This window comes from Saimiri boliviensis, chromosome 7 (assembly GCF_048565385.1).
Source record: "Saimiri boliviensis isolate mSaiBol1 chromosome 7, mSaiBol1.pri, whole genome shotgun sequence".
NCBI lineage: Eukaryota > Metazoa > Chordata > Mammalia > Primates > Cebidae > Saimiri > Saimiri boliviensis.
The window spans coordinates 9,805,428-9,833,375 of NC_133455.1; the positions used below are offsets into that span (position 1 = coordinate 9,805,428).

At 48.9% G+C, this 27,948-nt stretch overlaps 1 protein-coding gene across 17 annotated transcripts in view; it reads left to right on the forward strand.

The window, feature by feature from the left end:
- Positions 1–27,948, forward strand: part of PITPNM2 (phosphatidylinositol transfer protein membrane associated 2) — a 167,447-nt gene that overhangs the window by 108,589 nt on the left and 30,910 nt on the right. For all 17 annotated transcript variants that reach the window (XM_074402092.1, XM_074402087.1, XM_074402088.1 and 14 more), the window contains one exon: positions 10,367–10,539. Coding sequence is in view for 16 of the 17 variants with exons in the window: in XM_074402087.1 (XP_074258188.1) it covers positions 10,462–10,539 (78 nt within the window). In the remaining variant the exon portion in view is untranslated. The remainder of the gene's footprint in view (positions 1–10,366; positions 10,540–27,948) is intronic.

Sequence of the window (27,948 nt, forward strand, 5' to 3'; positions counted from 1 at the left end):
TTTGTATTCTCATTATGTATCTTCTGTTATCACATCACCAGTTCGGGAGTAACCTGGGTGAAAATCTCAGCAGTGCCTCTTATTAACTCTGGTATCTTGAATAGTTCCAGAAAGCTCTGATTTCCCTGGAGAATTGATCGAGCTGAGTTTTGCTTTGGGACAGGGCCTGCAGCACAGCCAGCTCTCTGCCAGCAGGCTCCCAGCCTCTAAGCATCTCAGGGGGCCCTCCCTCTGCATGCCCCAGAAGCTGGGAGCTTTCACCTCTAAAGGACTGGTAATTTCTTTCTTTCCTTCTTTTGAGGCAGAGTCTCACTCTGTCACTCAGGCTGGAGTGCAGTGGCGCGATCTCAGCTCACTACAACCTCTGCCTCCTGGGTTTAAGCGATTCTCCTGCCTCAGCCTCCCAAGTAGCTCGGACTACAGGCGCCTGCCACCACCCCCAACTAATTTTTTTTTTTTTTTTTTTTTTTGTATATTTAGTAGAGACAGGACTTCACCATGTTGGCCAGGCTGGTCTCGAACTCCTGACTTTGTGATCTGCCTGCCTTGGCCTCCCAAAGTGCTGGGACTATAGGCATGAGCCACCATGCCTGGCCAGGACTGGTCATTTCTAAGGCCAATGAGCTCCTGAAAGGCCTTGGCACTTCTTATGTAGGAGGATGATCTGGGTGCTACCGCTGAAATGGTGGTGGCCACGGGGAGATGACCAGAAGTGAGAAAGAAAGGCCCCTGAGCAAACCCCAGCCTACAATTTTGTAGCCACAGCTTAGACCCTAACTGCTGGGGCCAAGGTCCCCTCTGGGCGTATTTCTGTTGTCACATCTGAGCCTCCCATAGCATTTTGGTTAAGGGCCCAGCCTTATTTCAGCCATACTCAGTGTTAATTAGCAGAGCACCAGCACCAGAGGCCAGTAGGGTGGTGGTAGTAGCTCCGTGACCAGCGGGGTCCCCAGAGGACTGAGGTAGGAGATGAGTTTCAGATAATTCTCCTTCCTGCCATGCTTATCATCTTGGAGGCTCTGAGTTTCAGGTTTATTTCCTCACATGTACATCTTTGCCTTTTTCCACCCAACCAAGGTTGCTGTGCTGACAGCCACAGCCAGGGAGTAGGAGTCATAAAAACAAGGCTGTCTTGCCTTGCCGCAGTCCTTGAGCAGGATGCACCATTGCTTCCCTGGGGCTGTTGTTTGAGTTGAGGCATTACATAGAGATGCCTTACAATTTTAGCATCTTGCTCCTGCTCTTGGAGCTGCAGAGCATTGCACGCACCACCGTGCCCCCAGGTGGCCGCTGTGCTGTGGGGTCTGGTGACTTGGCAATCGCCCCAGCTTGGCACTCCAAGTGTACAATGGTGAGATTTATGACTTTCTGTGGGATTCGGGGTAACTGCAGCAGTGCCCAGGGCTTCGAGGATCTCTGGGACCGCCTCTTCACTGCTCAGGCCAGCATTAGAGGAAGGAGTTGTGGCCTGCTTAAAGGGGTCAAAGACACTTCAGTGGATGGGGGTAGGGGTTGTGTCCTCCTGCTGAAAGTATCCTTGGTCCTTGCCCCTCCTCCCCTTGTACAGCTGGGTGGAGGAAGAAGCTGGGAGTCAGGGTCTTGGTTCCCAACTCAGCTCTCTGCCCACTTCCTGAGCCTCAGTCTCCTCATTTGTAAAGGGAGGGTTGGCCTACAGCAGGGTCCTCTGCTTGTTTCTTAGCCCAGAAATCCTTTCTTCAAAAGAAATCTGCTGGAAGCCCAGTGTTTAACACATAAAGGTGGAACTACTTTGGGGGAGGGATTGGACTATTCTGTGGGTACATGACCTCTCCTGGTTTCAGCTCCAGGACACAGAGAGGCAGCTGATCAGTGCTCAACTCATAACACGCACCTTCAGAGCAGCACACTCCTGCAACCCCAGCCCAGGCCTAGAGGCTGGTCACTGGACACAAAGAATAGCCCCTTATCCCTCTGTGCCGCCTCCCATTCATCCAAAGCTTTGGTTGCATCTGGAGAGGAAGTGCTTTTACTATTGCCTGCTTCGGCTCCTGATTGGGGACTAAGTAGGTTTGGGAAGCAGAGAGCAGAAGAAGGAAGCTCTCTTAAAACAAGAGGCAGAGGAACCCAAGGGAGGCAGAAGGAGGTTATGGACACCCACAGTCCTGAGTCTCAGGCCCCCAGACCTGCTGGCGGCTCCCTTGCTTCTCACTGCTGCAAAAGCCAGGGTTCCCGCTGGCCTGGTTTGGAGTAATTTCCAGACTTAATAGCAAGAAGGCAGCTGAACTGCATTTGGACGGATTCCATCCCCCCTTGACTTCGCACAGCCTCACTCCTAAATTCCATCTGTGACGTCAGACCCCTGCTAATCATGGAAAAACAGATTAAGTTCTGTAAACTCAATTCTCGTGCTTCCCCACCCAGTCACGGTGTCTCGTGGCCTCCACTTAAAGGAGCTGTCCACCTCCCTGCTTGGTCCGCCCCCACCTCCCCGTCCTGGGCCAAACCCCAGTAATCCACTTTAAGTCTTCATCACGTGCCTCCAGCCTGGCCACCCCTGCCCCATGAACCTGAAGCTCTTTCTGTGTCACTTTTCTCCTCTAACGCCTGGGAGGTTCGGGGAGATCTTTGGGCTCCAGCCCAGGAGGCCTAACTGGTGCTCTGTGTCTTGGTGGTAAGCCATACCCTTGATTCCTTGGGTGACATCCCTCACAGCTCTTCTTGATCATCTGCCTGTGCCTGGAGCCCTGGCCTAGATGCAGCCTGTACCTCGCACCTTTCCCACGGCCGGACTCTTGCTCCATAGCATCTCTGAGTGGCCCCATTCTGACGTGGTCTGCTCAGGTGTTTCCTCAAAGACATCAGTGAACATGGAGCTGGGGGTTCTTCCTAGGGTTGTGAATTCCAGTCCTAAAGACTTTTCTAAGGGCCAGGGCCCAGGTGCCACATTTGAGGCCAAGAGAATGGTCCCCGCCATCCCTGGAGCAGAGCCATGTGGGCTGTGTGTGGGGGCTGCCACCCAGACCCCTTGCCTGGCCTCCCTCCCTGAAGGGCCTCTGGAGACCTGTTTTTTCCTCTGGCTGTGCCAGGCCCCAAAAGATGCCCTGTAGGCAGCGGTAAAACATAATTCTGTCTAACCCATCTACTCCACTAGAGACGAGATTAAATGTGTGTTTGTCTTGCATGTGCCCAGGCAGTCGGACTGGGTAGACTGTCTGAGTGAGGGTTCAGCTTCTGGCCGAGGGGGCTTCAGGGGTAGGCAGACACACAAGTCACACTGCTGTGATGGGGGAGGGTCTGCTGTGCTCCCTGGCCTCAGGCACAACCAGGGAGAAAGCCAGGAGGACCCTCAGGTCCACGTCTGGCTGTAAGGCCAGTCAACACCACAGCAGAGCTGCTCCTCCTTGAGGCTTGAGTTTACCGTCTGTACCTGGGGGTAGGCAGCCCCACCAGGAAGCCCACAGGCCGTGTGTCTCAGGGACCTGCCTTCCAGACCCTGCTGGGCACAGCAGTGCCGCCTTGTTGCTCACTCCCACTAGTTGAACACTGGAAGAGGGCTGAGCACTTCATGTGCATCATCTCATTTAATCCACAGTTACCCCAGCCAGGCAGGGGCGGTTCTCACCCCTAGAAGACAAAACAAAAGATCAAAGAGATTAAGCAATTTGCCCACAGTCACAGCTGGGAGATGGCAGAAGGTCTAGCTGATTATTTTATTTTATTTATTTTAATCACAATACTACCAGGCCTTCTCTGTCTATTTACACACCCACCACTCAAATGCTGCAGCTGCTGCCTTCTGTAAGATCGGGTAATAAAGTGCAGGTAAAAGTTGCCCACAAATTCCATCCATCAGGTGGAACCCTCTCCAGCATTCAGTGAACATTTATTCCACACTCTTCATCCAAACAGACATATGCAGAGTAGTAATAACTTTTTTTTTAAAAAAAGTATCATGTTCTACATGCATTTTAAAAATAAAAATTAAATGTTATCTGAATTTAACCAGACAAATGTATCGATTTTCATGTATCTTAAGTGAAATGTGAGTTCCTAAACTGAGGAAAAAGATTTCTTTATTGTAAGTGATAATAGTCCTGAAAGGTTAAAGAATGTAAGAGAAAAACTTTTGAAAATAGCTCAATTGAGATATAATGACATACCATACATATACTCATCTGAAGTATACAATTCAATGGTTTTGGTATATAATATTATTGATTTTTTAAAACTGTGGTAAATATATGTATATATAACATAAACTTTGCCATTTTAATAGTTTTTAAGTGTATAATTTCATCACAGTAAGTATATTCATAATGTTGAGCAACCATCACCATTGCCACTTCCAAAGCTTTTTTATCATCCAAATAGAAACTCTGTAACTATTGAACAACTACTCCCATTTCCTCCAACCCCAGCCCCTGGTGACCTCTAATCTATTTTCTGAGAGAAAAACTTTTAAAAGGTGAAGTCATTAATTTTTAAAGTAAACTTTATTTTTTGAGACAATGTTTCCCTCTGTCACCCAGGCTGGAGTGCAGTGGCACGATCTTGGCTCACTGTAACCTCCACCTCCCAGGCTCAGGTGATCCTCCCATCTCAGCCTCGTAAGTAGCTGGGACTACAGGCACTCCACCATGCCTGGCTAACTTGTATTTTCTGTAGAGACAGGGTTTTGCCATGTTGCCCAGGCTGGTTGCAAATTCCTGGCCTCAAGTGATCTGTCTACCTTGGCCTCCCAAACTGCTAGGATTAAGGCTTGAGCCACCTAAACTTAATTTTTTTAAGAGCCATTTTAGAGTCACAGCAAAATTGAGTGGAAAGTACGGAGTTCCCATATACGCCTTCCCCCACTCTCAGCATCTCACACCAGTGTGCCCTATTTGTTACAGTGAATGAGCCTGCAGTGATATGGCATCACCTGGAGTCCATAGATTACACAAGGGCTCACCCTTGATGTTGTACCTTCTATGGCTTTGGACAAATGTATGATGACAGGCATCTGCCATTGTAGTGTCCCACAGAATAGTTTTACTGCCCTAAAAACCCTCCATTCTCTGCCTGTTCATCCCTCATTAATTTTTCTACCTACTTAATGAACTAACTGCTATGCTGTGGAAGTTAAGGAAACTATATTTCTACCTTTGTTCTTCCACTCCAAATGTGTCTTAGTTGTATTTTTATTTGTGTACGGTGTTGAGGTTTTGATATTCAATTCAATCACATAATTGCCATTATTTCAAAAATATCAATGCTGTGTTCATCAGGTTTTCTCCATTTATGACCTCATTTTTACTTATCTTTTTGGTTGGTTGGATTTCAACATCAGATATTTTTTTCTTTTTGGTATTTTATTTACTTATTTTTGAGACTGGGTCTCTGCCATTTGGTCTGGAGTGCAGTGGTACAAACATGGCTCACTGCAGCCTTGACCTCCTGTACCGAAGCCATCCTCCCACCTCAGCCTCCCCAAGTGTCTGGATTACAGGTGTATGCCACCATGCCTGACTAATTTTTTTTAAGTGTATGATTTTTTAATAAAGACAGGATCTTACTGTATTGCCCAGGCTGGTCTTGAACTCCTGGGCTCAGGCAGTCCTTCTGCCTTGGTTTACCAAAGTGCTGGGATTAGAGGTGTGAGGGATTAGGGATTATGGAGATGTTTGAGGAACATGATGAATCATACCTGGCCAGGTAATTATTTTTTTTATTATTTTTTATTTGAGACGGAGCTTCACTCTTGTTACCCAGGCTGGAGTGCAATGGCGCGATCTCGGCTCACCGCAACCTCCGCCTCCTGGGTTCAAGCAATTCTCCTGCCTCAGCCTCCTGAGTAGCTGGGATTATAGGCACGCGCCACCATGCCCAGCTAATTTTTTGTATTTTTAGTAGAGACGGGGTTTCACCATGTTGACCAGGATGTTCTCGATCTCTTGACCTCGTGATCCACCCGCCTCGGCCTCCCAAAGTGCTGGGATTACAGGCTTGAGCCACCGCGCCTGGTCTGTTATTATTTTTAAGAGGACTTTAAGGATGTCTAAGCCCCTAAACTCATGCTTCAGAGAGCCCCACCTCATCTTCTCAGGATGCAGCCCAACCATGCCATGGGTGCCTGATGGGAGGCCGCTTGATGGAGCCCCACGTTCCTACCCTGGGGTCTTTGCTCATGCTGCTCCTTCTTACTGGATTGAGTCCTTCTGACACCTGACCCCAGCTCTGCCAAGCAGAATCCCAAGATCTCAGAGAGCCCGGCTCCACCTTCCATGAAGCCTTTCCTGAGACCCCTCTGGACTGAGAGTTTTATCTCGTTTTCATGATACTCATGGTAACTCCAGATAGTTTATCTCCACTTTATATCTGGAGAGACCAAGGCTCAGCAGGTACAGAGGCTTTTCTGGGAGGTCATACAGCTGGTAAAGGCATTGTAAGGCTTTGCAGTCAGATCCCCAGAGTGAGCTTCAAATTGTGATATCTCATCATGTTCTGTGTCACTCTTAGAGTTCTGAGTCCTCTCTCCTATCAGTCACTCATGCATTTAACTGTAAGATACAGAATCATTTATTTATTCCTTTCTTCTTCCTATCCATGTATTTACCTACCTCCTTACCTCTACAGCTTTTTCATTCCTGCGGGCAGAAATATGGTTGCTTTTCCCTAAGCCAGCCTTGATGGAACTGCATCCTGAGCACTTGCGCTGTCTGATGCTCTTCCACCATGTGGCTGCTGCCCCTGCACGGTCCTAAGCTTTGCCCAGCTCCACCCAGGTGCCAGGAGCTTCTAAGGGGTCTCCAGGCCCTCCAGGTGGGTGGTGTGTGTTCCCTCTCTGTCTCTGTCCCTCTGCCTGCATGTGGAGCTGTGAATACCACCTATGCAATTACAGCTCACCTGGCAGGTTGTCTCTGGGGAACATCATTAGATATCTGTTCCGGACACATGCTCACAAAGTCTCTGAAATCAGAGACCCAAGCCAGTGTCTGGGTGCTGGCTCAGGCTGTGAGATTTCACCCCTGGTTGTTATTTGAGGAAATAGAGATGTTTAAGGAACATGATGAATCCGGCCCAGGGGCTCCTGCCTCCCTAGTCCATGGTGGGCCTGGAATCCGAGAGAATTGAGAAAAGACTGATTTGCATGGGGTGAGCAGGGCAGGTAATGTACCCTGGAGGGGTTGAGACTCTGAAAGGGCAGAGTGCTTAGACTCTGAAGGTTTCTGAAGAACATTTAGAGTCTGTGTCTGACCATGTTGTTATTTAGATGACTAAATGAGACTTGCCCACTCTGGGTCGCTGCATTTGCCCCACAGTAAAGGAGCCCATATGAGGCCCCACAGAGGCTGGGTGGATGCCTCATGTCACACAGGTGTGTTGCTTGGACACCAAGCACCTGCTGTGCCTTACTAGTTGGGCGATTCTGGGTCTTCAGTGAAGAACCATGTGAAGAAGCTTCAGAAACAACTGATTGAACTTCAGTTTTCCCTTCCTGTCTCCAAACCTAATTTCCTCCAACTTCTCTCAAGCATAAGGCTCTCTATTTTTTCTTGTATGTAAGCTTCACAAATCAGGTGCCTGTGCTACCTTCCCAGCCAGCTGGAAGTCCATCCAGGTGTCAGACTTGGGTCTCTCGCTGCTTTGGCCGAACCAGCTCTTGTTTCATACCTCACAGAATAAGGTGCAGCCTGGGGACTGCAGGGCCATCGCTTCTCTCTCCTGTGGCCTCAGCTTCCAGCCAGGTTTGAGCTTAGACCTGTGGGCCTAGGCAGGTGGAACTGAGTCTGGAAGCATGGGGAAGAACTCCACAAAGCCTCAGGCCCCAAACCTGCAGGTCCCATGGGCTGTTAGCTAGACCCATTGATCTTGAAGAAGGTCAGCAATGGTCTCTTTTCACTTGAGCACAGCCTCTGGGGGGTTTTGGGGTTGAACAGGGATCAGACAGGCTAGTGGACAGGTTGCAGGAGAGGGGAAGCCTCTCCTAGCATAAGTCCTTCTGGATATAGTAGGGCCTTGGGGCTACCCTCAGAAGGGGAACAGGGCAAGGAAATGTCCCAGGGAGATAGAGGGGGTTTCTGTGTCTAGGTGATGTTGCTCAGCAGCACCATGGGGAGTCTGGGTCAGAGGGGTAGTCGGGGTCTGGGATCCAGGGTTATCTTATCTATGGCCAGCAGATGTTGGATGCAGTTTCTGGGGTGTATAAAGTATCTAGGCTCCAACTGGCTAAAAGGAGCTTCATTGGGACTATATTTAAAGCAACTGGATGTGAGAATTGGGTTCTTTTTTAATAAAGTGGCGGGGGGTGGGGGCATCTTGCTGTGTTTCCCAGGCTGGTCTTGAACCCTTGGCCTCAAGCAGTCCTCCTGCCTTGGCCTCCTATAATGCCAGGATGGATGTAAGAATTTGAATGGGCTTTGGACTGACGTTCCTACCTGCCGTGAATTAAACAATCAGGGGCCGCCATTTTAGGCTAACACAAGGGACAGAGCACCTTTATCAGACCTTTCCTCTCTCCCTAAGTGGCTTAAGAACTTCTTTTAGCCCTATCTACTGGTATTCCTGAGAGTGCTAGTAAAAATGTTTTTCTCAATCTTGTTAGCTACCCAGTAATGCTTTAGCACCAGGGTGACGCTCCAATGCCAGGTAGAGAACCAGGCCCCAGGGAAGTTGCTGACTGGCCAGGCCCTTGCTTTTATCACTTAGCAGGTGTCCTGCCCGTGGTCACTGTGAATCCTCCCTGGCCACTGTCCTTGGAGTGGTCTTAAGAACTTCTTTCAACCCCATCTACTGGTATTCTTGAGAGTTCTGGTAAATATGTTTTTCTCAATCTTGTTGGCTACCCAGTAATGCTTTAGAGCCTGGGCGATGCACCAATGCCCAGTAGAGAACTGTGCCCCAGGGAGGTCACCTGACTGGCTAGGCCCTTGCTTTTATTTATCACTTAGGAGGAATCCTGTCCATGGTCTCTGTGAATCCTCCCTGGGGCTGTCCTTGGAGTAGTTTTGCTAAAATACTATCTTTTAGCTAGGTGTGGGTGGCATGCACCTGTAGTCCCAGCTACTCAGGAGGCTGAAATGGAAGGATCGCTTGAGCCCAGGAAATCAAGGCTACAGTGAGCTGGGATTGCACCACTGCACTCTAGCCTGGATGCAGAGTGAGACCTTGTCTCTAAAACATAAATAAATATAAAATTTCTCTATCATCTGTCCTGGAAACCTTCACTTGGCTTCATGTTAACAGCATGTGATCTTTGAAGGTGACCAAACGATATTTATGGCAAAGCCTCAGGCATCTGGGGCTTTGGTTGTAAGAGGCAATTTCATTTCATACTTAGTGCTTGGAAGAGGTGCATACTTAGTTATCTGAGTATGCACCTCTTCCAAGCACTAAGTATGTTTTTTTTAAAAAAAAATTTTTTTGGAGACAGTTTCACTCTTTTCCCCCAGGCTAGAGTGCAATGGCGCGATCTCGGCTCACTGCAACCTCCACCTCCCAGGTTCAAGTGGATTTTCCTGCCTCAGTCTCCCAAGTGGTTGAGACAACCTCCCTCCACGACCTGCAGCTAACTCTTGTATTTTCAGTAGGGATGGATTTCTCCATGTTGGTCAGGCTGGTCTTGAACTCCAAACCTCAAGTGTGCTGCCTGCCTTGGCCTTCCAAAGTGTTGGGATTACAGGTGTGAGCTATTGCTCCCGGCCCAGTTTTTTTGTTTTTGTTTTTGTTTTAAATTTGATTGCTTAGTTGCAAATCTTCATCAAATATATTCTTTGTCACTTAACTAGAGGTTGCTACGAGTTCACTGTCTGCTTATCTTGTCTCATCTGCTTCCCAGACATAGCCCAATGGAAGGAATAGAATAGATGCCAATAAATGTTTCTTATTGGATTGAACTGAAACCAAACTTTAAATCACTCAGAGTCTTCCCCAGGGACACAGTGATGTCATATGCCCCTAATGACATGGCTCAGACCGCTGACTTATGAATGTCTTATGTCTGTGCTTCTTAGTTTTATTTAATCTGCCTGCTTTTCCGTGACCAGCTATCATTACTCACTGTGTCAGTACCGGGGAAATGGATGCTGTAGCTTGTTAGGATTGTGAGTAAAACAAGAGCACAGTGTTCTTACCCCAGCCCTTGCTAATGGAGTGATAATTCTTTATTTTCCCGTAGCTGTTTGTTAATCAGAGAGTTTGCACATAGCCTCTCACTTGTCCTTTTGGTAGCTCTTAGCAAAAACGAAAAATAAAGTTTGGAAAGGAGAGAACCTGCTCAATCAAAGTTGCACCGTTGGATCATGCCTGATTGGAGGCCAGAATTCCAGCCTCAGGTCTAGACTGTGCTGTGGTATCCACCATCCTTTGTAGAAAGTGACTGTTCTGTTCTGTCCTCTCTCTCTTCTAGGGGTCCTTGGTGAATTTTGTCATGGTTATTTAAGGAACCTTGCCTAGAAGTCCCAACTTGCAGTTCCCCATCAACGGGAAGGCTTGGACTCCAAGATGATTATAAAGGAATATCGGATTCCTCTACCGATGACCGTGGAGGAGTACCGCATCGCCCAGCTGTACATGATACAGGTGGGTTGTGGAGCAAGGGTGGGTCGCACCAGTGCACAGACACCACATGTGGGTTGGGTGGAGTTGTGGCCCTCACAGTGCAGTGCCTGCCCCAGAACTTCCTGGTAAGTGTGAATTGTGCTGGATCCCTGGCCTCCAGGCACAATGCCAGGTGCACAGGGCATACCGTGGGTGTGTGGCACTGTGTCCCGGCACCTACAATGCGAACACGCACCCTTGTGTTCAGCACCATTATCTCCCTGGCCCAGATGTTATCCCTGTGTTTCAGTTTGTTTGGGGCTGCCATCACTAAATAACACAAACTGGGAGCATAGAGCAACAAGAACATACTTCCTCACAGTTCTGGGGGCCGGAAGTTCCAGATCAAGGCCTGGCAGGTGCATGCCCTTTAGTGAGGGCCCTCTTCCTGGCTTGCACATGGGTACCTTCTCCCTGTGTCCTCAAATGGCAGGAGCGAGTGGGCTCTGGTGTCTTCTCCTTTTTCTTTTTCTCTTCTGTTTTTTATTTATGTAAATGTATGGGATACTGTACATTTTATTGTAATTTTGTTGCATGTACAGATTGCAAAATAATACTTGTAGGATATCTATCACTCAAATACACTGTACCCATTAAGCAATCCCTCATCTTCCACCCTTTGTCTTCTTCTAAGGACACCAGTCTCATCATGAGGGCCCCACCCATATGATCTCATCTAGTCCTGATTACCACCCAAAGGCCTCATCTCCAAATACCGTCACACTTGGGGTCAGGCTTTCTAGGGGGACACAGACATTCAGTGCATAACACCCCATTCCACAGACAGGAAGGCATATAAGGCCCAGAGATGTTAAATGACTTGCCCGAGAGCACAGGGCCTGTCTCCTAGCTCCCAGCTCAACACTTTCCTCAGCACCCTGACTGCCTGCAGAGCAGCAGTGTCAGACACGTGGCTCATTTACAGACGCACACAGGAGTTTGAGGATGACAGGCTCCTTTGATGAGCTAGAGGCTCTCGCCTAGGAGACATCTCCAGTCTCCTTACTTAATGCCTGATTAACCTGAAACACAATACCCTGCTGCCTCTGGCTGACTCCAGATGGGATCACTGCTCCCACTTGCTGAGGTCCCGGCTGCAGTTCTTTCTACATAGAAGTTCCATCCCAGCTCTCCTTCTGGCCTCTTGCCCACCCTTAGTGCCTGGCATGGCCTAGCACTCCAGTCCTCCAGATTGAGAGTCTCTGGGCCTCCCATACTGACTATGAACCTGCTGTTGGCCTGGCTCTGGCTCCTTTGGGCATATCAGTGCCTCCAGTCCCTGCAACCCAGTAGGGCTCCTCCAGCTTCTTGCTGTGCAGCCCCTTAATCACAGCATCAGACTGAGTTATTGATGTTGGGGAGAGTCTTTGGCAGGCAGGGCCTCCACCTCCCATCTCTGGGTTCGCCTGTTGGGCTCCCACCTTCCACCCAGGTCAGGGAAGGAGCTCCCAGCAGAGCCTGCAGCCCCAGCTGCCCTCTGGGAGGAACTTCAGGAAGCTGCAAGGGTTTGTCCAGGTTCCCCTACATGGGAGCCTTGACTGGGAAGAGAACAGAACGTGAACCCAGCCTCTCTGGGGGGCTCTTTGCTCTGAGCTGCTTTAGAAGGGCCACTCAATTCCCTCTTGAACCACTTACCCCGTAATTATTTCTAGAGAGTGGAGAGAGAGGAAGAGGCTTAAATCAGCCCCCCACATCTCTGAGCACTCTGGAAATAGCTCAGCCTGTTCGAGGACCAGGCTGATCTGCCAATAGTGCTGTTGTTTTACTGCTTCTCAGTTCCCACCCAAGTCAGGGTGGACCCAGACCACAGCAGCCCCTCAGCCTTCAGCTCCACCTGGCCCTCTGATGGGCTGTCAAGATCGGGAGGACTGACTTCCAGCCCCTAGAAGATCCCAAAGCTGTTCTGGAGCATAGAATTACCTCTGGGCTCCTCAAAACACCTGTCACTCTAGGTTTGTTCTGTTTTGTTTTTTTGAGACAGAGTCTTGCTCTGATGCCAGGTTAGAGTTCAGTGGCGCAATCTTGGCTACTGCAACCTCCACCTCCTGGGTTCAAGGGATTCTCATGCCTCAGCCTCCCAAGTAGCTGTGATTACAGACACATGCCACCACACCCAGCTAATTTTTGTATTTTTAGTAGAGATTGGCTTTTACCTTGTTGGCCAGGATGGTCTCAATCTTCTGACCTTGTGATCCTCCCATCTCAGCCTCCCAAAGTGCTGGGATTACAGGTGTGAGCCACTGTGCCCGACTACAACAGGGTTTTTTTTGAACACCTATCCTTATGCCTCCAGTGAATGTAATTGTTAAGCATCGTATAGTCCCGTTAGATGCTCAGACCTTCCTGCACCTGTGCAGCCAGGCCCCATTCATCTAGCCGACATATGCAGTGTCTTTTAAGAAGCTCCGTTGACTAGGATTGTGGCAAGATGACAGTGTCTCCCACCTTGTAGATCATGAGCATTAGCACTCTCAGGGCCCTTTGTGAGAGCCTGTTGGATGGATGGGCATCCCTCCCAGCCAGGCAGAGCCACTCTGGCCTCTAAGGGCTGGCTGGAGTCATTGCTCTTTCTCCGAGCTTCCAGAGCCTTTCCTTGTGCACCTCTGGGTGAGCAAGCATGTGTGCATGTATCTGCTTTCCTAGTAAAAAAGAAAGGGGAAAGAAGCCAGGCATTGCTGGGAGAGGTGGTTCTGTGACAGGCATTAGCATGCTTGGAGGGGAGGTTGGGGTGAGGTTGTTGGCATTCCTGCTCAGGCTAGCTGGCTGGGCAGTCCTCGAGGCTGAGGGTGTGGGATAGACAGCTTGGTGATGGGCAGGGGGTCTGCTGCACATCCCAGGTGCTAGTGCCCTGCACCTGTGTCCTCTGCGTTTGCCGTGTGTGCTGTCTCTGGTCTGAGGACTAATTGCTGTGTCTCAGGTACTGCTGCCCTCATGTCATTACCAGGAATCCCATAGGTTCCTGCTAGAGCTACCGACTGGGAGTTTCCCATGTACTTAAGGCTACTGGCCAGTCCCGCTCCAGCTGGGTCTTGGACAGATGGATGCATGGCTGGGTTCTGGCTGCCATAGCCCTCAGTCCCAGCTCCAACAAAATGAGCTCCAACATATTGACAGGCGCATGGGTTATGTGCCCTCTGAGGGGCAAGGCGCTGGCCTGCCCCACGTCTGCATGGACAGGACTCAGGCTGTCAGCTTTGTATAGCATTTAGAAGAAATTCTCTTGGGAGTAGGGGCTTTGGGCTTACTTGATTGGGTGTTGTCTTGTTTTGCTTTTATTGAGGTGAAATTCATGTAACATAAACAGCCATTTTTAAGTGAACAGTTCAATGGCATTTAGTATACTCACAATGTTGTGCAACCACCAACTTTAGTTCCAAAACATTTTCATCATCCAAGAAAGAAATCCCATATGCATTAAACAGTCACTCCCTATTCTCCCTCCCCACCCTCTGGCAATCACTAATGTACTACCTGTCTCCCTGGGTTTGCCTGTTCTGGACATTTCATATGCATGGAATCATTCACTGTGTTGCTCTTTGTGTCTGGTTTCTTTCACTCAGCATCATGTTTTTGGGGTTCATTCATGTCATAGTACGTGTCAGTGCCTCATTACATTTTATGGCTGAATCATATCCATTGTATGAGCAGACTGCATTTTGCTTATCCATTCATCTGTTTTGGGCATTTTGATTTGACATTAGTATACAAATATCTGTTTTCAGTTCTTCTGGGTCTACACCTAGGAAAGTAATTGCTGGGTCCCATGGTGATGCTATGCTTGATGTCTAGAGGAACCACCAGACTGTTTTCCACAGTGGCTGCACCATTTTTCATTCCTACCAGCAATGTATGAAGGTTCCAGTTCTCCACATCCTCACCAGCACTTACTGCCCTCTTTTTAAATAAATGCTACCCTAGTGGGTGTGTTTTGAAGCAAGAAGAGTCCCCAGGTGATTTCAAGGGTCCTTTTGCCCGTCTTTCAAACCAGCCCACATACTGCATCCTTCTCCAAGGATTTTCTCATCTCCACAGGAAGCATGAGTGATTTCTTACACTGAATCCTCACAGCTTCCTGTTGGTCTCACACCTGGGCACCTAGTGCCTTCTACCTCTCTGTGGTTGTCTGTCTGTCTCACTGCAGGACAGTGAGTATCTCAGGGCAGGGTTTAGGTGTGTGGGTCTGTTTTCCCAGTTCCTAGATGATGTCCTCTTTAGTGCACGTGGGCTGCTCCTCTCTCCCTCACCTAAGGCTCTAGTCCGCACACACACAAGACACATATGTGTGTCCACACGCAACATATATATACAATCATGGCCGCATATGCATACATGTATGTATACAAATACATACAGACACATGCAAACACCTACACAGACATGTGCATGTGCACATAGCATGCACACATGTGCACATGGGTACATGCACCTACTCAGACACACACACAGGCCACAAGACCCAAGGGGGTGGTGCTCCTTTTGGTTGCTTTTTTATTTTTTGGAGATGAAGTCTTGCTCTGTCGCCCAGGCTGGAGTGCAGTGGTGTGATCTCAGCTCACTGCAACCTCTACCTCCCAGGTCTAAGTGATTTTCCTGCCTCAGCTTCCCAAGTAGCTGGGATTACAGGTGCCTGCCTCCGTGCCTGGCTAATTTTGTATTTTTAGTAGCAACAAGGTTTCACCGTGTTAGCCAGGCTGGTCTCAAACTCCTGACCTCAGGTAATCCACCTACTGTGACCTCCCAAACTGCTGGGATTACAGGCATGAGCCACTACACCTGCTCTTTCTCTCGGTTGCTCTTGATGCCAGCATAGCCCCTTTCTCTGAGATTGAGTTTCCTCTCGGGGAAACCCCAGGCTCTGCCCCGGCACCCAAGAGCCATCTCTCAACCTTTCCGTATGGCCCACAATGGCAGGAAGGCTGGGGAGGGCTGAGTCTCTGTGAGGTAAAGGCATCTCAGCCAGTTGTAAGTGGAGGGGTCATGACTTACGGGTTTATAGCCAGGGACCCAAAGTGGAAGCCTGCAAGCCTTGGTTAGGGAGTGATCTTCTGCCAAGCAACCGTGGAATTGAGAGATGTGGTCTGTTGGAGATAGTGTTGACTTTTAGGGCCAGAATAACCCAGTTTGAGTCCCAGCTCTGTCCTTGTTGCGCTGGCAATTGGGCCTCTCCACATGGCAGTTTCTTTGTTTTAAGATGGAGGCTGGAGTCGCCCAGGCTGGAGTGCAGTGGCATGATCTTGGCTCACTGCAGCCTTTACTTCCCAGGTTCAGGTGATTCTCCTGCCTTAGCCTCTCAAGTAGTTTGGATGACCGGCATGTGTCACCATGCCTGGCTAATTTTTATATTTTTAGTAGAGATGGGGTTTCGCCACATTGGACAGGCTGGTCTTGAACTTCTGACTTCAGGTGATCCACTCACCTTGGCCTCCCAAAGTGCTGGGAATACAGGCATGAGCCACCGTGCCGGGCCAGTTTCTTTATCTGTAACCTAAGTTAGGCTCTCAGAGAGCACAGTTTCCCATTTAATATATGAGAAATTAAGGCCCACAGAGCCAGAGTTAGAGCTCAGATCTCCAGGTTCCTAGGTGGCCTCTTTGGGACCCCTAGTAGGCCAAAGGAGGCTGCTGCCAATCTCAGAGGTGAGGGCACCCTGGCAGGTGGAGAGGACCAGAAGGTGCCAGTGTCTAGATTGGGGAGGAGTCAGCATTGGTAGGGATCCTCCTTCTCACCTGCAGCCTGTGCTGTGGCTCCCAGGCCTGGAGGCAGAGTAGGTGAGCAGGAGGGGCAAAGTTCAGGCCTCCCTGACCTGGGGACCCCAGGCACTACCTGTGCCCTTTCTGTCACCAAGACCCTTACTCTTAGCCTGATTTCCATCTCCAGAGCTCCTGGCCCTCACGCAGGGCTGGTGAGAATGCCCCTCCTCTAGGCAGCTTCCTCTGCCCCTCTAGGTCCTGTGGGCACTTGCTTTTCCCAACCCCACCTGCCCATCTGCCCCTGCTCTGGTTTTTTTCTAACCCACAGTTCCTGGGGCTCTTGTCACCATGGGGTGATGGACTCAAAAGTGTGAACATATGTCAGAATCACCAGCTGCTCCTTTACATGTGTACAGCTTGTTGTATGTCAGTCATACCTCAGTAACGCTGCTAAAAAGTAAGTTAAAGTCACCAGACTTTCCTGTGCCTTGCCTATGCCGAGGGTCAAGTAGCAGAGGTGGATGAAAGTGCTTCCCTTTCTCTGTGGAGATAGATTTCATGTACGTTTTGACACAGGCTCAAGGACACAGTCTGCACTGGCCTCCCGAGATGGATAGGCCTTCAAGAAGGCTGCTGTGTTTTTGTGGAAAGAATAATAAGAAGACCTTAGTTCATTGTTTCCTGCTTGTGCTGTTTGCCGGCTAGTGGCAGCTAGGAACAGGTCTTCCTCTGCGAGAGCTGCCCCACTGTGAAAGTTGTGAAAAAGATGGGCTAGACTTGTGCATCAGAGTGCCTGGTGCCCTGTTTGAGTAGCACTCAGTAGACACCGTGTTAAAGGTTAGAAAACAAAATTGTCTGCCTGGCTGGGAGAGGGCCGTCATCTGAGGTGTTCAGCGAACGTGTGCCACCAAAGGAGTGGCTAGAGGTGGCCTGGCCAGGACCCTGGACAGTTCTGGGAGCAGCTACTTTCAGGGGTTTTTTGGTATTGGTCTTTCTTTGCATCCTCCCCCAACTCCTTCATCAGTTCCTGGGGAGCCAGGCCTGTCTCTGCTGTCCAACTGCCGCCATCTCTGGAAATGGCACTGCAGCACTGTTGAGGGGAATGGTAGGTGGGGACAAGGGGATGGCTCCTCGTGTGGGCAGCGATCAGAGTGATTTGAGAAGAGCTTGCTCCTAAGTGGCATGACTGAGCTGCAGCTGTGCCAGGAGATGCCTGCCCCCCTCCGATGCCATCACTGGTGGGGAGCCAGAGGTCAGGTTGGGGAGAACTGGCTGCCCTTGGTGATGCCAGCTCCGAAGTTCCTGGTGACAGTTGGAACTAGAATCCATTTCTTCATTCAACCAATATTTGGTAGTTCACAGAAACACCAAAGTGCTGTACAAGGGGTCCCAGTCTGGGTCCCAGTAGCTCTGCCACTAACTGCAGCCCTTACACCTCTTCACAGCCCACTGGATCAGTGTCCAGCAAGTGATCAGAACCTGCATTAATTCTTGCAACACCTGGAAGTTGGTGATACTTATCCCTATCATGAGTGGTCCTCATCCCTACTTATCCCCATCCCCAGATGACAGCTTGAGGCTCAGAGATGTTAAGGAACTTGCCCAAGGGTGCACAGCTGGCCTGATGATACCAGTCTGCTCAGAGATGTGGTGTGCTGCCTTTTCCACATTGCTTGGAGTGGAGCACCTAGTCCACCCCTTCTCTGAAGTACCAACTATTGTAGGTTACATGCTCTCCACCCTGTCGGACTCTGAAGCCAGTGCTCTGCCTTTCACAGCTCTGCCTTCCAGTGCTCAGATACTCAGAACCATACATAGCACAGTGTCACCTGTGGGCAGCAAGGTCAGGGGTGCTGGGGTCAGCATGAAGAGTCGCCATACACTGGGGAAAGTACTGGTGACTGAAGGCGTATGTGGCCAAGAGCTGGGTGGAAGGTGGTGAGGACCTCACCTGCCCCACCAAGAGGTGAGGGACAGGTTGGGGGGCCATCATGGTAGTGCACTTGTTTCTCCAGCTGGCAGGCTGAAGCTCACTCACAGTAGGCTATTGTGGGCACTCACCTGGCTGGTGACCTGTGTTCCCGCCCGCAGGATCTGCATCCGCCTGCAATCTCAGAATGTGAACTTATTTTGAAATGAGGTTTCTGAAGATGTAATTTGTTAAAGATCTTGAAATGAGATCATTCTGGATTTAGAGTGGGCCCTGAATGAATGACTATTGTCCCTATAAGAAAAGGAAAGGACAGAGACACAGGAAAGATGAAGCAGAGATTGGAGAGATGCAGTATGGGCCAAGGAGCAGAAGGAGCCAGCAGCAGCTGAAGGAAACAGGAGGCATCCTCCCTAGAGCTGGGTGGGTGAGCACGCTGTCCTGGAAAAGGTGTGAGGTCTGCCTGAGTGGGCAGGGCCTTCTGCGCAGCCACCCAGCAAGGCCAGGGTGGAAGGGATCCTGCTGGCCCCTGTCCTGGCTCCACCCTTGGCTGCTGGCAGATGGGGCATCAGGCCTCCACCCTCAGAGACTCCTGCAGGCAGCTCTGGACCCCTGCCCTGCACACCTTCTCATTGAGCCTACCGGCATCCCAGGTGCTGCCATGACAAAGAACTTCCTGGTGCTGCCATAACAAAGAACCACAAACTGTGTAGCCTGAAACACCAGAAATTTATTCTTTCATAGTTCTGGAGGCCAGAAACCAGAGAGGCAGGTGTCCACAGGACTGCATTTCCTCCAAAGTTTCTACAGGTAGACCTTCCCTTGTCTCTTCCAGCTTCTGGTGGTTCCAGGCATTTATTAGCTTGTGGCCATGTCACTCCAATTACATCAGCAAAGGCCCTATTTCCAAATAAGGTCACATTCAGAGCACCTGGTGGGGGCATTCCACCCATTATACCAGGGTTTGGGCAGATAGGTAGCCCTGTCTCCATTTATAGTTTGGAAATTGAGACCAGAGAAAGTGACTTGTCCAGGAGGAGAGAGAGTTGGTCGCAGAGTTGGGACTAGAATGCATTGGTTCAGTAAGAATTTACAGAGCACTTACTTTATGCTGAGGTCTTTTCTTTGATGCACCTCAGTGCTATGGGCTCAGCAGGCTCTGGAATGACACAGATCTGAATTCAAGGCCTGGCTCTGCCATTTAGTAACTGTGTGACCTTGGTCAAGTTTGCACCTCTCAGAGCCTTGATCATCTCATCTGTGACTTGTGGGTTATAATACTAATACACCTTTCCCAAGGGGATGTTGCAGTAACTAAAGAACGTACATGCAAAGCACTTAGCATAGCCACAAATAAATGAAGCTTCTGGAAGAGGTGGGAGCTTAGAGCATCCAGGAAGTGCTTGCTGTTTTCCCTATAAATCTGGTCCACAGTCCAGGAGCTCTTTTAAAGAGAGAGAGATGACATATGGCTGCCCTGACCTCACCTATGGCCTCACCCAGAGTCTTGCCTTTTTTCTTGGAAGGGGACTCAGTCACTCTGGGTCATGGAGATATAGCACATTTTCTTGCCTTAGAGAGGCTTGTTCCCAGGGCTGAGGCAATGCCTGTGTATGCACATGCATCTGTGGGCATAGATGTGCACGCGCGCACAGGCACACACACACCTGCTGTTCAAGAAGCTGACTGAGGATGCCCTTGGCTAACCTGTCATGTCACCATGGAAACAGACATGCGGCTTAAAGTCATCAGTGCCTCAAATGTGAGATTTCCTGCATAAGCAGACAGCTGAGCTTTTGGACACTGGGAGGGACATTCGTGGCAGAGAGATGCTTAGAGGTGACCCATCTCTCTCTCATAGTGCCACCAAGGCTGTTTCCTGCTTGCCACATTTGATTTCTTTTAAATCTTAGTGAGTACAAGAGGCAACATTGCTTTCTGTTTGTTTTGTTTTCTAACAGCTTTATTGAGATATAAGTCACACACCACATGACTCATCCATTTAAAGTGCACAGTTCGGTGGTTTTTAGCCTATTCAGGGTTGTACAACCGTCACCACAATCAATTTTAGAACATTTCTATTACCCCAAAAAAGAAATCACTCTCTATTTTCACCTCAGCCCCCAGCAACCAATAATCTGCTTTCTGTCTCTATAGATTCCACTATTCTGGGCATTTTATATAAATGGAATCATATAATATGTGTCCTTTTATGTCTGGCTGCTTTCACTTAGTATAGTTTTTCCAGGGTTTATCTCTGTTGTATCATGTGCCAGTGCTCCATTACTTTTTATGGCCAAATAATATTCCATTCCATGGTAGACCATAGTTTGTTAACCCATTCATCTGTTGGTGAATAATGCTGCCATAAATATTCACGTATGAGTTTTTTTGTGGACATATGTTTTCCTTTTCTTGGATATCCACCTAGAGTGGAATTGCTGGGTCATATGCTAACTCTATGTTTAACTTTTTGAGGAACCGCCAAACTGTTTGCCATGGCAGCTGCACTGTTTTACATTCCCACCATCAATGTATGAGGGTTCCAATTTCTCCACACCCTTAACACTTTCTGCTGTGTGTCTTTTTAACCGTCCCAGTGAGAATGAAGTTTCCCCATGTATACTGCAAGTAAGTCATCTTGAGAGTCTTTGTAAATGTCCTCCTGATTTCATTCTTTGCCTTCTCTAGAGATGGCTCTGGTTACCAGCACCTTCTGCTCCACCCAAAGAGCCCTGAATCCATGGGCTTTGGTTACTGCACACACACACATGCCACGTGTGTGTACACATGCACACCTGAGCACATACAGTGACATCCTGAGGGTCAGCTTCAGTAAGCCCAGCACAGGGGACACAGCCCTCAGTCCCCTGAGCCATACACCAAGCCCAGGATATACATTTCTACCCTGGGGTCAGGCTCTTTGGCAGTAAGGGCCACTCCTAGCTGTCCTGTCCCTCCGGTGAGCTGGCCCCAGCCCCGCCTGTGCTTCAAGCTGCCTACCTCACTCAGCTGTGCAGTAAACTCCATGTCTGGGCTAATGGCTAGGAGAAGGTGCTGGCCCAGCCAGGAGACAGAGTCATACCACTGTGGCAGGGAGCTGGGAAAGCAAGCAGAGCAGAGCCTGACTTGCTTGGTTCTGATGGGGCTCTGGGGAGAGAGGCTTGGGCAGAGCCCTGGGGGAAGAGGCAGGGCACATCAGATCCCTGAGTGTAGATGTGGCATCTGGCCAGCACTCCTCCTTCAGGAACAGACCTCCCCCTCCCCTCAGTTCCTGCCAGACCAGCCACCCACCATGCCTGGCCCCTACTAGGTGGGTAGGGGGAGGGTCTGATGCACATGCTGATTTCTGCAGTTTAGTGCAATCTGTGGCTTCTTCTCTGTCTCTGTACTACCACAGTCACTAATGACCTGGGACACTGGACTGTCATCTTGGGTGAGTTGCCTCCAGTACTCTGTGCCTCAGTTTCCTCACCTGTGGAATGGGAGCATGATCCTTCAACATCTCAGGGCTCTGAGGTGCAGAGGAGATCAGGCAGGTGCAAAGGCAAGCCGTAAACTGGGACAGGGTCAGGAAATCTCCTGCTTGGGGCGTCATTCATGCTCTTCGCCTCCCCTCGTAGCCTTCTCTTCCAGGAAGCCCTCTCTCCCTGCCTGCATTGGTTCCCAATAATGACAGTTGAGCAGTTGTGGCTGCTGTCTAAATCTCAGCCCCAGTGTGCACTAGGAGTGCCAGTGTCTGATGCTCTGCGGGTCTTCCGAATGGGCCTGGTGCCTATAGCTACAGAAAGGGCCTTCCTCCCCAGCTGCATCCTGCTCAGAGGCATAGTTGGGACCCGGCTGCAAATTCCTCTGCCCTGTCCTTGTAGCCCAAGTGCTGACATCAATGGCCGATCCAGGACCAGAAAATGAGGCCCAGCAGAGAGCCATGCTGCTTGGCTCCTCCTCATCGCCCTTCCTAGCACCTCTTGGCCATACCAGGAGCCTCTGAGCACTGGGAATGAAAGTTTTTCCAGGCCTCGTTCTTCACTCCATCCTTCAGAGGATTTTGAAGCCATGGAGACAACTGGCTTTGGAGCCAGGGCAGTTCCTCTGTCACTCTTCCTTCTGGGATAAAGCCAGGGCATGGAGTCATGGAATGCTGTTCCTTGTTGCTGAGTATACATGCATCCTGAGCTTATCCTGTGTATGTCAGCTACACGTGCTCGCATCTAATTTTCTCAATAACCCAGCCAGTACTATTGCTTCTCCTCCTCTTACAGATGGGGAGATGATGACATATAAAGATTAATTTGTCAGAGACCACATAGAAAGAAACAGAGGAGGGTTTGCACCAAGACATTTGAACCCCAGAAGCTGTGTTCTGAGCCTTCATGTTCTGTCACCTCCCTGAGAGGGAGCCCCTCTTGGACCCTGATAGCTGAAGGGAAACCCCATGCCCCACACCCTCAGGGAAGGGCAGCTTGCTGTTCAGGGGAACAGTCATGGTCCTCACCTGATACTGCAATGGGGCTTGATTTAGAAACTGTAATTCCCAGGCTATGCACAGTAGCTTACTCCTGTAATCCCAGCATTTTGAGAGACCAAGGCACTCTACAAAAAAATAAAAATAAAAAAAATTGGCCAGATGTGGTGGTACACCCTGTAGTCCCAGCTGCTCTAGAGTCTCTGGCAGGATTGCTTGAGCCTGGGGGTCAAGGCTGCAATGAGCCTGATCATGCTATTGCACTTCAGCCTGGGTGACAGAGTGAGACCCTGTCTTAAAAAAAAAGAAAGAAAGAAAGAAACAGATTTTTCAGCAGGTGAGCCTTTAGTAAACAGGGCTGAGGCCCCTGAGGCCAGATGTTAAAGGTGTGGTTCCCTTTTGTCTGGACCCTGTGGCCTTTACCCAGTTTGAGCACAGGACAGGTCTGGGCACAGGGTATCCAGGGCACAGGGTATTTTTTTTTTGAATTGTAAAGTACATATGCTTTTACTTTACCCATCTGAGAACAAGAACAATCCATCCGTTGTATAGCATAACAAAGTGCTTGATACTTAAATACTTTCAATGAATGATTTTTCAGTGAGAGAACATATCCGAATAACCCTTACATATCTCTCCTTTGTAGAATATAAAGGTAAGAGTGATACTAAAAATACTTTACAGTTTTTACAGTATGAGATCTCAGCCCATGGGCAGGGTGGGTGGCTGCTCAGGTAGGACGGGGCTGAGTCATTGGTGTGTGGAGTATGCCTGGGCTCACTAACCACTTTTTTTCTTTTCTTTTTTTTTTTTATGAGATAGAGTTTCACTCTTGTCGCCCATACTGGAGTAAAATGGTGCAATCTTGGCTCACTGCAACCTCTGCCTCCTGGGTTCAAGTGATTCTCCTGCCTCAGCCTCCCAAGTAGCTGTGATTACAGGCATGCACCACCATACCTGGCGAGATATATATATATATATATATATATATATATATATATATATATATATATATATGTATGTATGTATTTTTAAGTAGAGACAGGCTTTCACCATGTTGGCCAAGCTGATCTCGAATTCCTGACCTCAGGTGATACACCCAACTCAGCCTCCCGAAGTGCTAGGATTACAGGTGTGAGCCACCACACTCGGTCTACTGACCACTTTCAACTGCATCCTGGCCTCTCCCTTCTCCCCATCACCCTCAGCTACCAAGATTTTATGTTCAGAAAGCCACTAAGTACCTGGCCTACCTGCTGAGCATAGAGGCATCTCCTGCTTCTTAGAGAGCTGGAGGCCTCACCTCCTATCTAAACCCAGGAAAGAACAGCCCTGGGGGCAGCTGCCCATGCCAGGAGATCACCCATTCTCCATACACATACCAGGACCTTCTTCCTGGAACCCAGATTAGACTGTACCCCTCTCCTGCTTAAACCCTTTCCTTCCCTTAGCATCAAAGCTGTGATCCTTTTATGGCTGGGCATGGTGGCTCACGCCAGTAATCCCAGCACTTTGAGAGGCTTGGGCAGGAGGATCACTTAAGGTCAGGAGTTTGAGACCAGCCTGGCCAACATGGTGAAACCCCATCTCTACCAAAAATACAAAAATTAGCTGGGCGTGGTGGCGCATGTCTAATCCCGCTGTTCAGAAGGCTGAGGTGGGAGAATCTCCTGAACCTGGGAGGCGGAGGTTTCAGTGAACTGAGATCGTACCACTGCACTCCAGCCTGGGCAACAGCCTGGGCAACAGGGCCAGACTCTGTCTCATCTGTCTCAAAACAAACAAACAAACAAACAAAAGAAAACCTTCTGTGATCTGGCTTCTGCCTGGCTCCCAGGCCCTTCCACTTCTTGCCTCACAGCCTACACCCCAGCAACTGAGTCCACGTGCTCCCAGGCCCACTTCCAGACACACCTTTAGCTCTGTCATCTGCCTCCCTACCCAGCATATCTGTCCTGTCCACACCTGCCTGGTGAGTGCCTCCCCACCTCCCAGCTCCCTTGGAGGTCACTTTACCTGACCCCTGCCGAGGCTGAGTGGAGGCCTCTCCTCATGTCTTCTAATGCCTTATCACATGATGGTCGTTCTCTTTGGGGTAGGTCTTCTGTATGCCCTAAGCCTAGAGCAGGGATGATATTCTGAAAGCAGACCAGCCTGGACAATGACATCTCTTACTTCTACTTTCTGTGAACTCCCCTGGGTGAGGCCTGCACAGGCTCTCCACTGGGTGGAGGATTTTGTTCTCTGGGGTGATTTCAGCTTTAAATATTTGGCTAATGGAGTTTGCAGCTGTCCTGGAAGGAGAGAGGAGCCCTTGCTCATTCTCAGAGACCCTGCTGCCTGGCAACAGTCAGCTCATAATGGTGTGCCAGAGCTTTGTCATGGAGATGGCTCCGAGTGGCAGGGCCCTCACTGGCCTGGCATTCTGAAGGTGGGGTGCTCTAAGCAGCCTGCAGACTTTCATTTACCAGTTTCATTCCTAATTCAGGCTCACACCTGTAATGCCAAAGCTTTGGGAGCCTGAGGCAGGACGATTACTTGAGGCCAAGAGTTTGAGACAAGCCTGGGCAACATAGTGAGACTCCAGTCTCTATTAAAAAAAAGTTTTTTAATTAGTCAGGTATGGCTGGGCATGGTGGTTTGCACCTGTAATCCCAGCACTTTGGGAGGCTGAGGCAGGCAGATCACTTGGGGTCAGGAGTTTCAGACCAGCCTGGCCAAAACAGGACAAAACCCTATCTTTACTAACAATACAAAAATTAGCCAGGCATGGTGATGCATGCCTGTAATCCCAGCTACTTGGAAGACTGTGGCAAGAGAATCAATTGAGCCTGAGAGGCAGAGGTTGCAGTGAGCCTAGATTGTGCCACTGCACTCCAGCCTGGGTAGCAGAGTGAGACTCCACCCCCCCTCCCCCCAAAAAAAAGAAAAAAAAAATTAACCAGGGTGGTGGCATGCTCCTGTGCGCTCCTGAGCTACTCAGGTGGTTGAGCGGGAGGATCACTGGAGCCCAAGAGTTCAAGGTTACAACAAGCTGTGATCATGCCAGTACAAGAAAGAAAAGAGGAGGAAAGGAAAAGGGGAAAAGGAGGAAAGAGGAAAGGAAGAAAAAAAGAAAGGAAGAAAGGGGCAAAGGGAGAGAGAAAAAGAAAGAGAAAGAGAAAAAGAGGAAGGAAAAGGAAAAGGAAAAGAAAGAGGGAGGGAGGGAGGGAAGGAAGGAGGAAAGGAGGGAGGGAGGGAGGGAGGGAGGGAGGGAGGGAGAAGACAGGTGGGGAGGGGAGAGGAGGGAGGGACGGATGGCCCATGCCCATTAACAGTCACTCCTCATTTTCCTCATGTCCCCCGGCAGCAAATGTCTTCTCCCATTTGGTAGGTTGCCTTTTTCTCCATAGTATACCCTGAAGTTTTTAATTTTGATTAAGTCCAGTTCATCTATTTTTTCTTTGGTTACTTGTGCTTTTAGTGTCATATTTAAGTAAGCATTGCCAAATCCAAGGTCACGAAGATGACCTTGTTTGCCCCAGCTTTCTTCTGTTTTATCATTTTGTGATTTTATTTCTTTTTTTAAACTACCATTTCTCAAGCACCTTATAGTTTTAGTTCTTACATGTAAATCTTGGATTCATTTTTAGTTTTTGTATGTGCTGTGAGCTAGAGTCCAGCTTCATTCTTTTCCATGTTGTTATTCAGCTGTCCCAGCATCATTTGTTAAAGACTATTATTTCCACACTGGATGGTCTTGTCACCCTTCTTAAAAATTAATTTACCATAGATATATGGTTTATTTCTAGATTCTCAATTATATTCTGTCTGTCTGTTCATCTGTCTATCTTATGCCAGTGCTATACTTTTTGATTCCTGTAGTTTTGTAGTAAGTTTTGATACAGGAAAATATAAGTCCTCCAACGTGGCTTTGCTGGAGATTGTTTTGGCTCTTCGGGGTCCCGTGCAATTCCATATGAATTTTAGGATTAGCTGTTCCATTTCTACCAAAAACGCTACTGGGATTTTGATAAAGATCACATTATATCTGCAGGTTATTTGGGGCCATGTTGCCATCTTAACAATATTAAATCTTCCAAATCTATCGACGTGGGATGTCTTTCCATTTATTTAGGGCTTTAATTTCTTTCAGTAACATTTTGTAGTTTTAAGTGCACTGGTCTTTCACCTCTTTGGTTAAATATATTCCTAGGTATTTTATTCTTTCAGATGCTCTTATAAATGGCGTTTCTTAATTTTCTTTGACATTGCTCATTTCTATGTGTCATTTTATATTATACAATTTTGTTGAATTTCTTTATTAGGTCTAACAGACTTTGGGGGAGTTTTTTTTTTTTTTTTTTTTTTTTTTTGGAGACAGATTCTCCCTCTGCCTCCCAGGCTGGAGTACGGTGGTGAGATCTTGGCTTACTGCAACATCCACCTCCTGGGTTCAAGTAATTCTCCGGCCTCAGCCTCCTGAGTGGCTGGGATTACAGGCATGCACCACCATGCCCAGCTAATTTTTGTATTTTTGGTAGAGACAGTGTTTCACCATGTTGGTCAGGCTAGTCTCAAACTCCTGATCTCATGATCCTCCCACCTCGACCTCCCAAAGTGCTGGAATTACAGGCGTGAGCCACTGCGCTCAGACAGACTTTGAGAGAGATTCTTTAGTATTTCCCATACATAAGATTATGGCATCAGGAAATCGAGATAGTTTTACCTATCTTTCCAATTTGGATGCCTCTTATTCTTTGTTTTTTGTTTTGTTTTTGAGACAGAGTCTCACTCTGTCACCAAGGCTGGAATGCAGTGACATAGCTCACTGCAACCTCCACCTCCCAGGTTCAAGCGATTTGCCTGTCTCAGTCTCCGAGTAGCTGGGGCTACAGGCGCCTGCCGCCATGCCAAGGCTGGTCTCAAACTCCTGACGTCAAGTGATCTGCCTGCCTCAGTCTCCCAAAGTGCTAGGATTACAGGTGTGAGTTACTGTGCCCAGCTGCCTCTTATTATTTCTTTTTCTTGTCTAATTGCTCTAGCTAGAACTTAAAGCACAGTGTTCAGGAGAAGCAAGTAAGTGGGCATTCTTACCTTGTTCCTGATCTTGGGAATGCTTTTAATCCTGGGACAGGTGGGAGTCAGAATATAGGACTTGTGTATGCAGCACTAAGCCTGGGAGAGGGAGTCTATGGCCCCTCTAGCCTCCTGCATAAGCTGTGGCATATAGACTTTTGTATCTGGAAGTAACACAGGAGGAGTCAGCCTCATTGACCAAAGACTCTCCTCCCTTTCAACACCCCTGGGCCCAGTCTCCTGAGCCT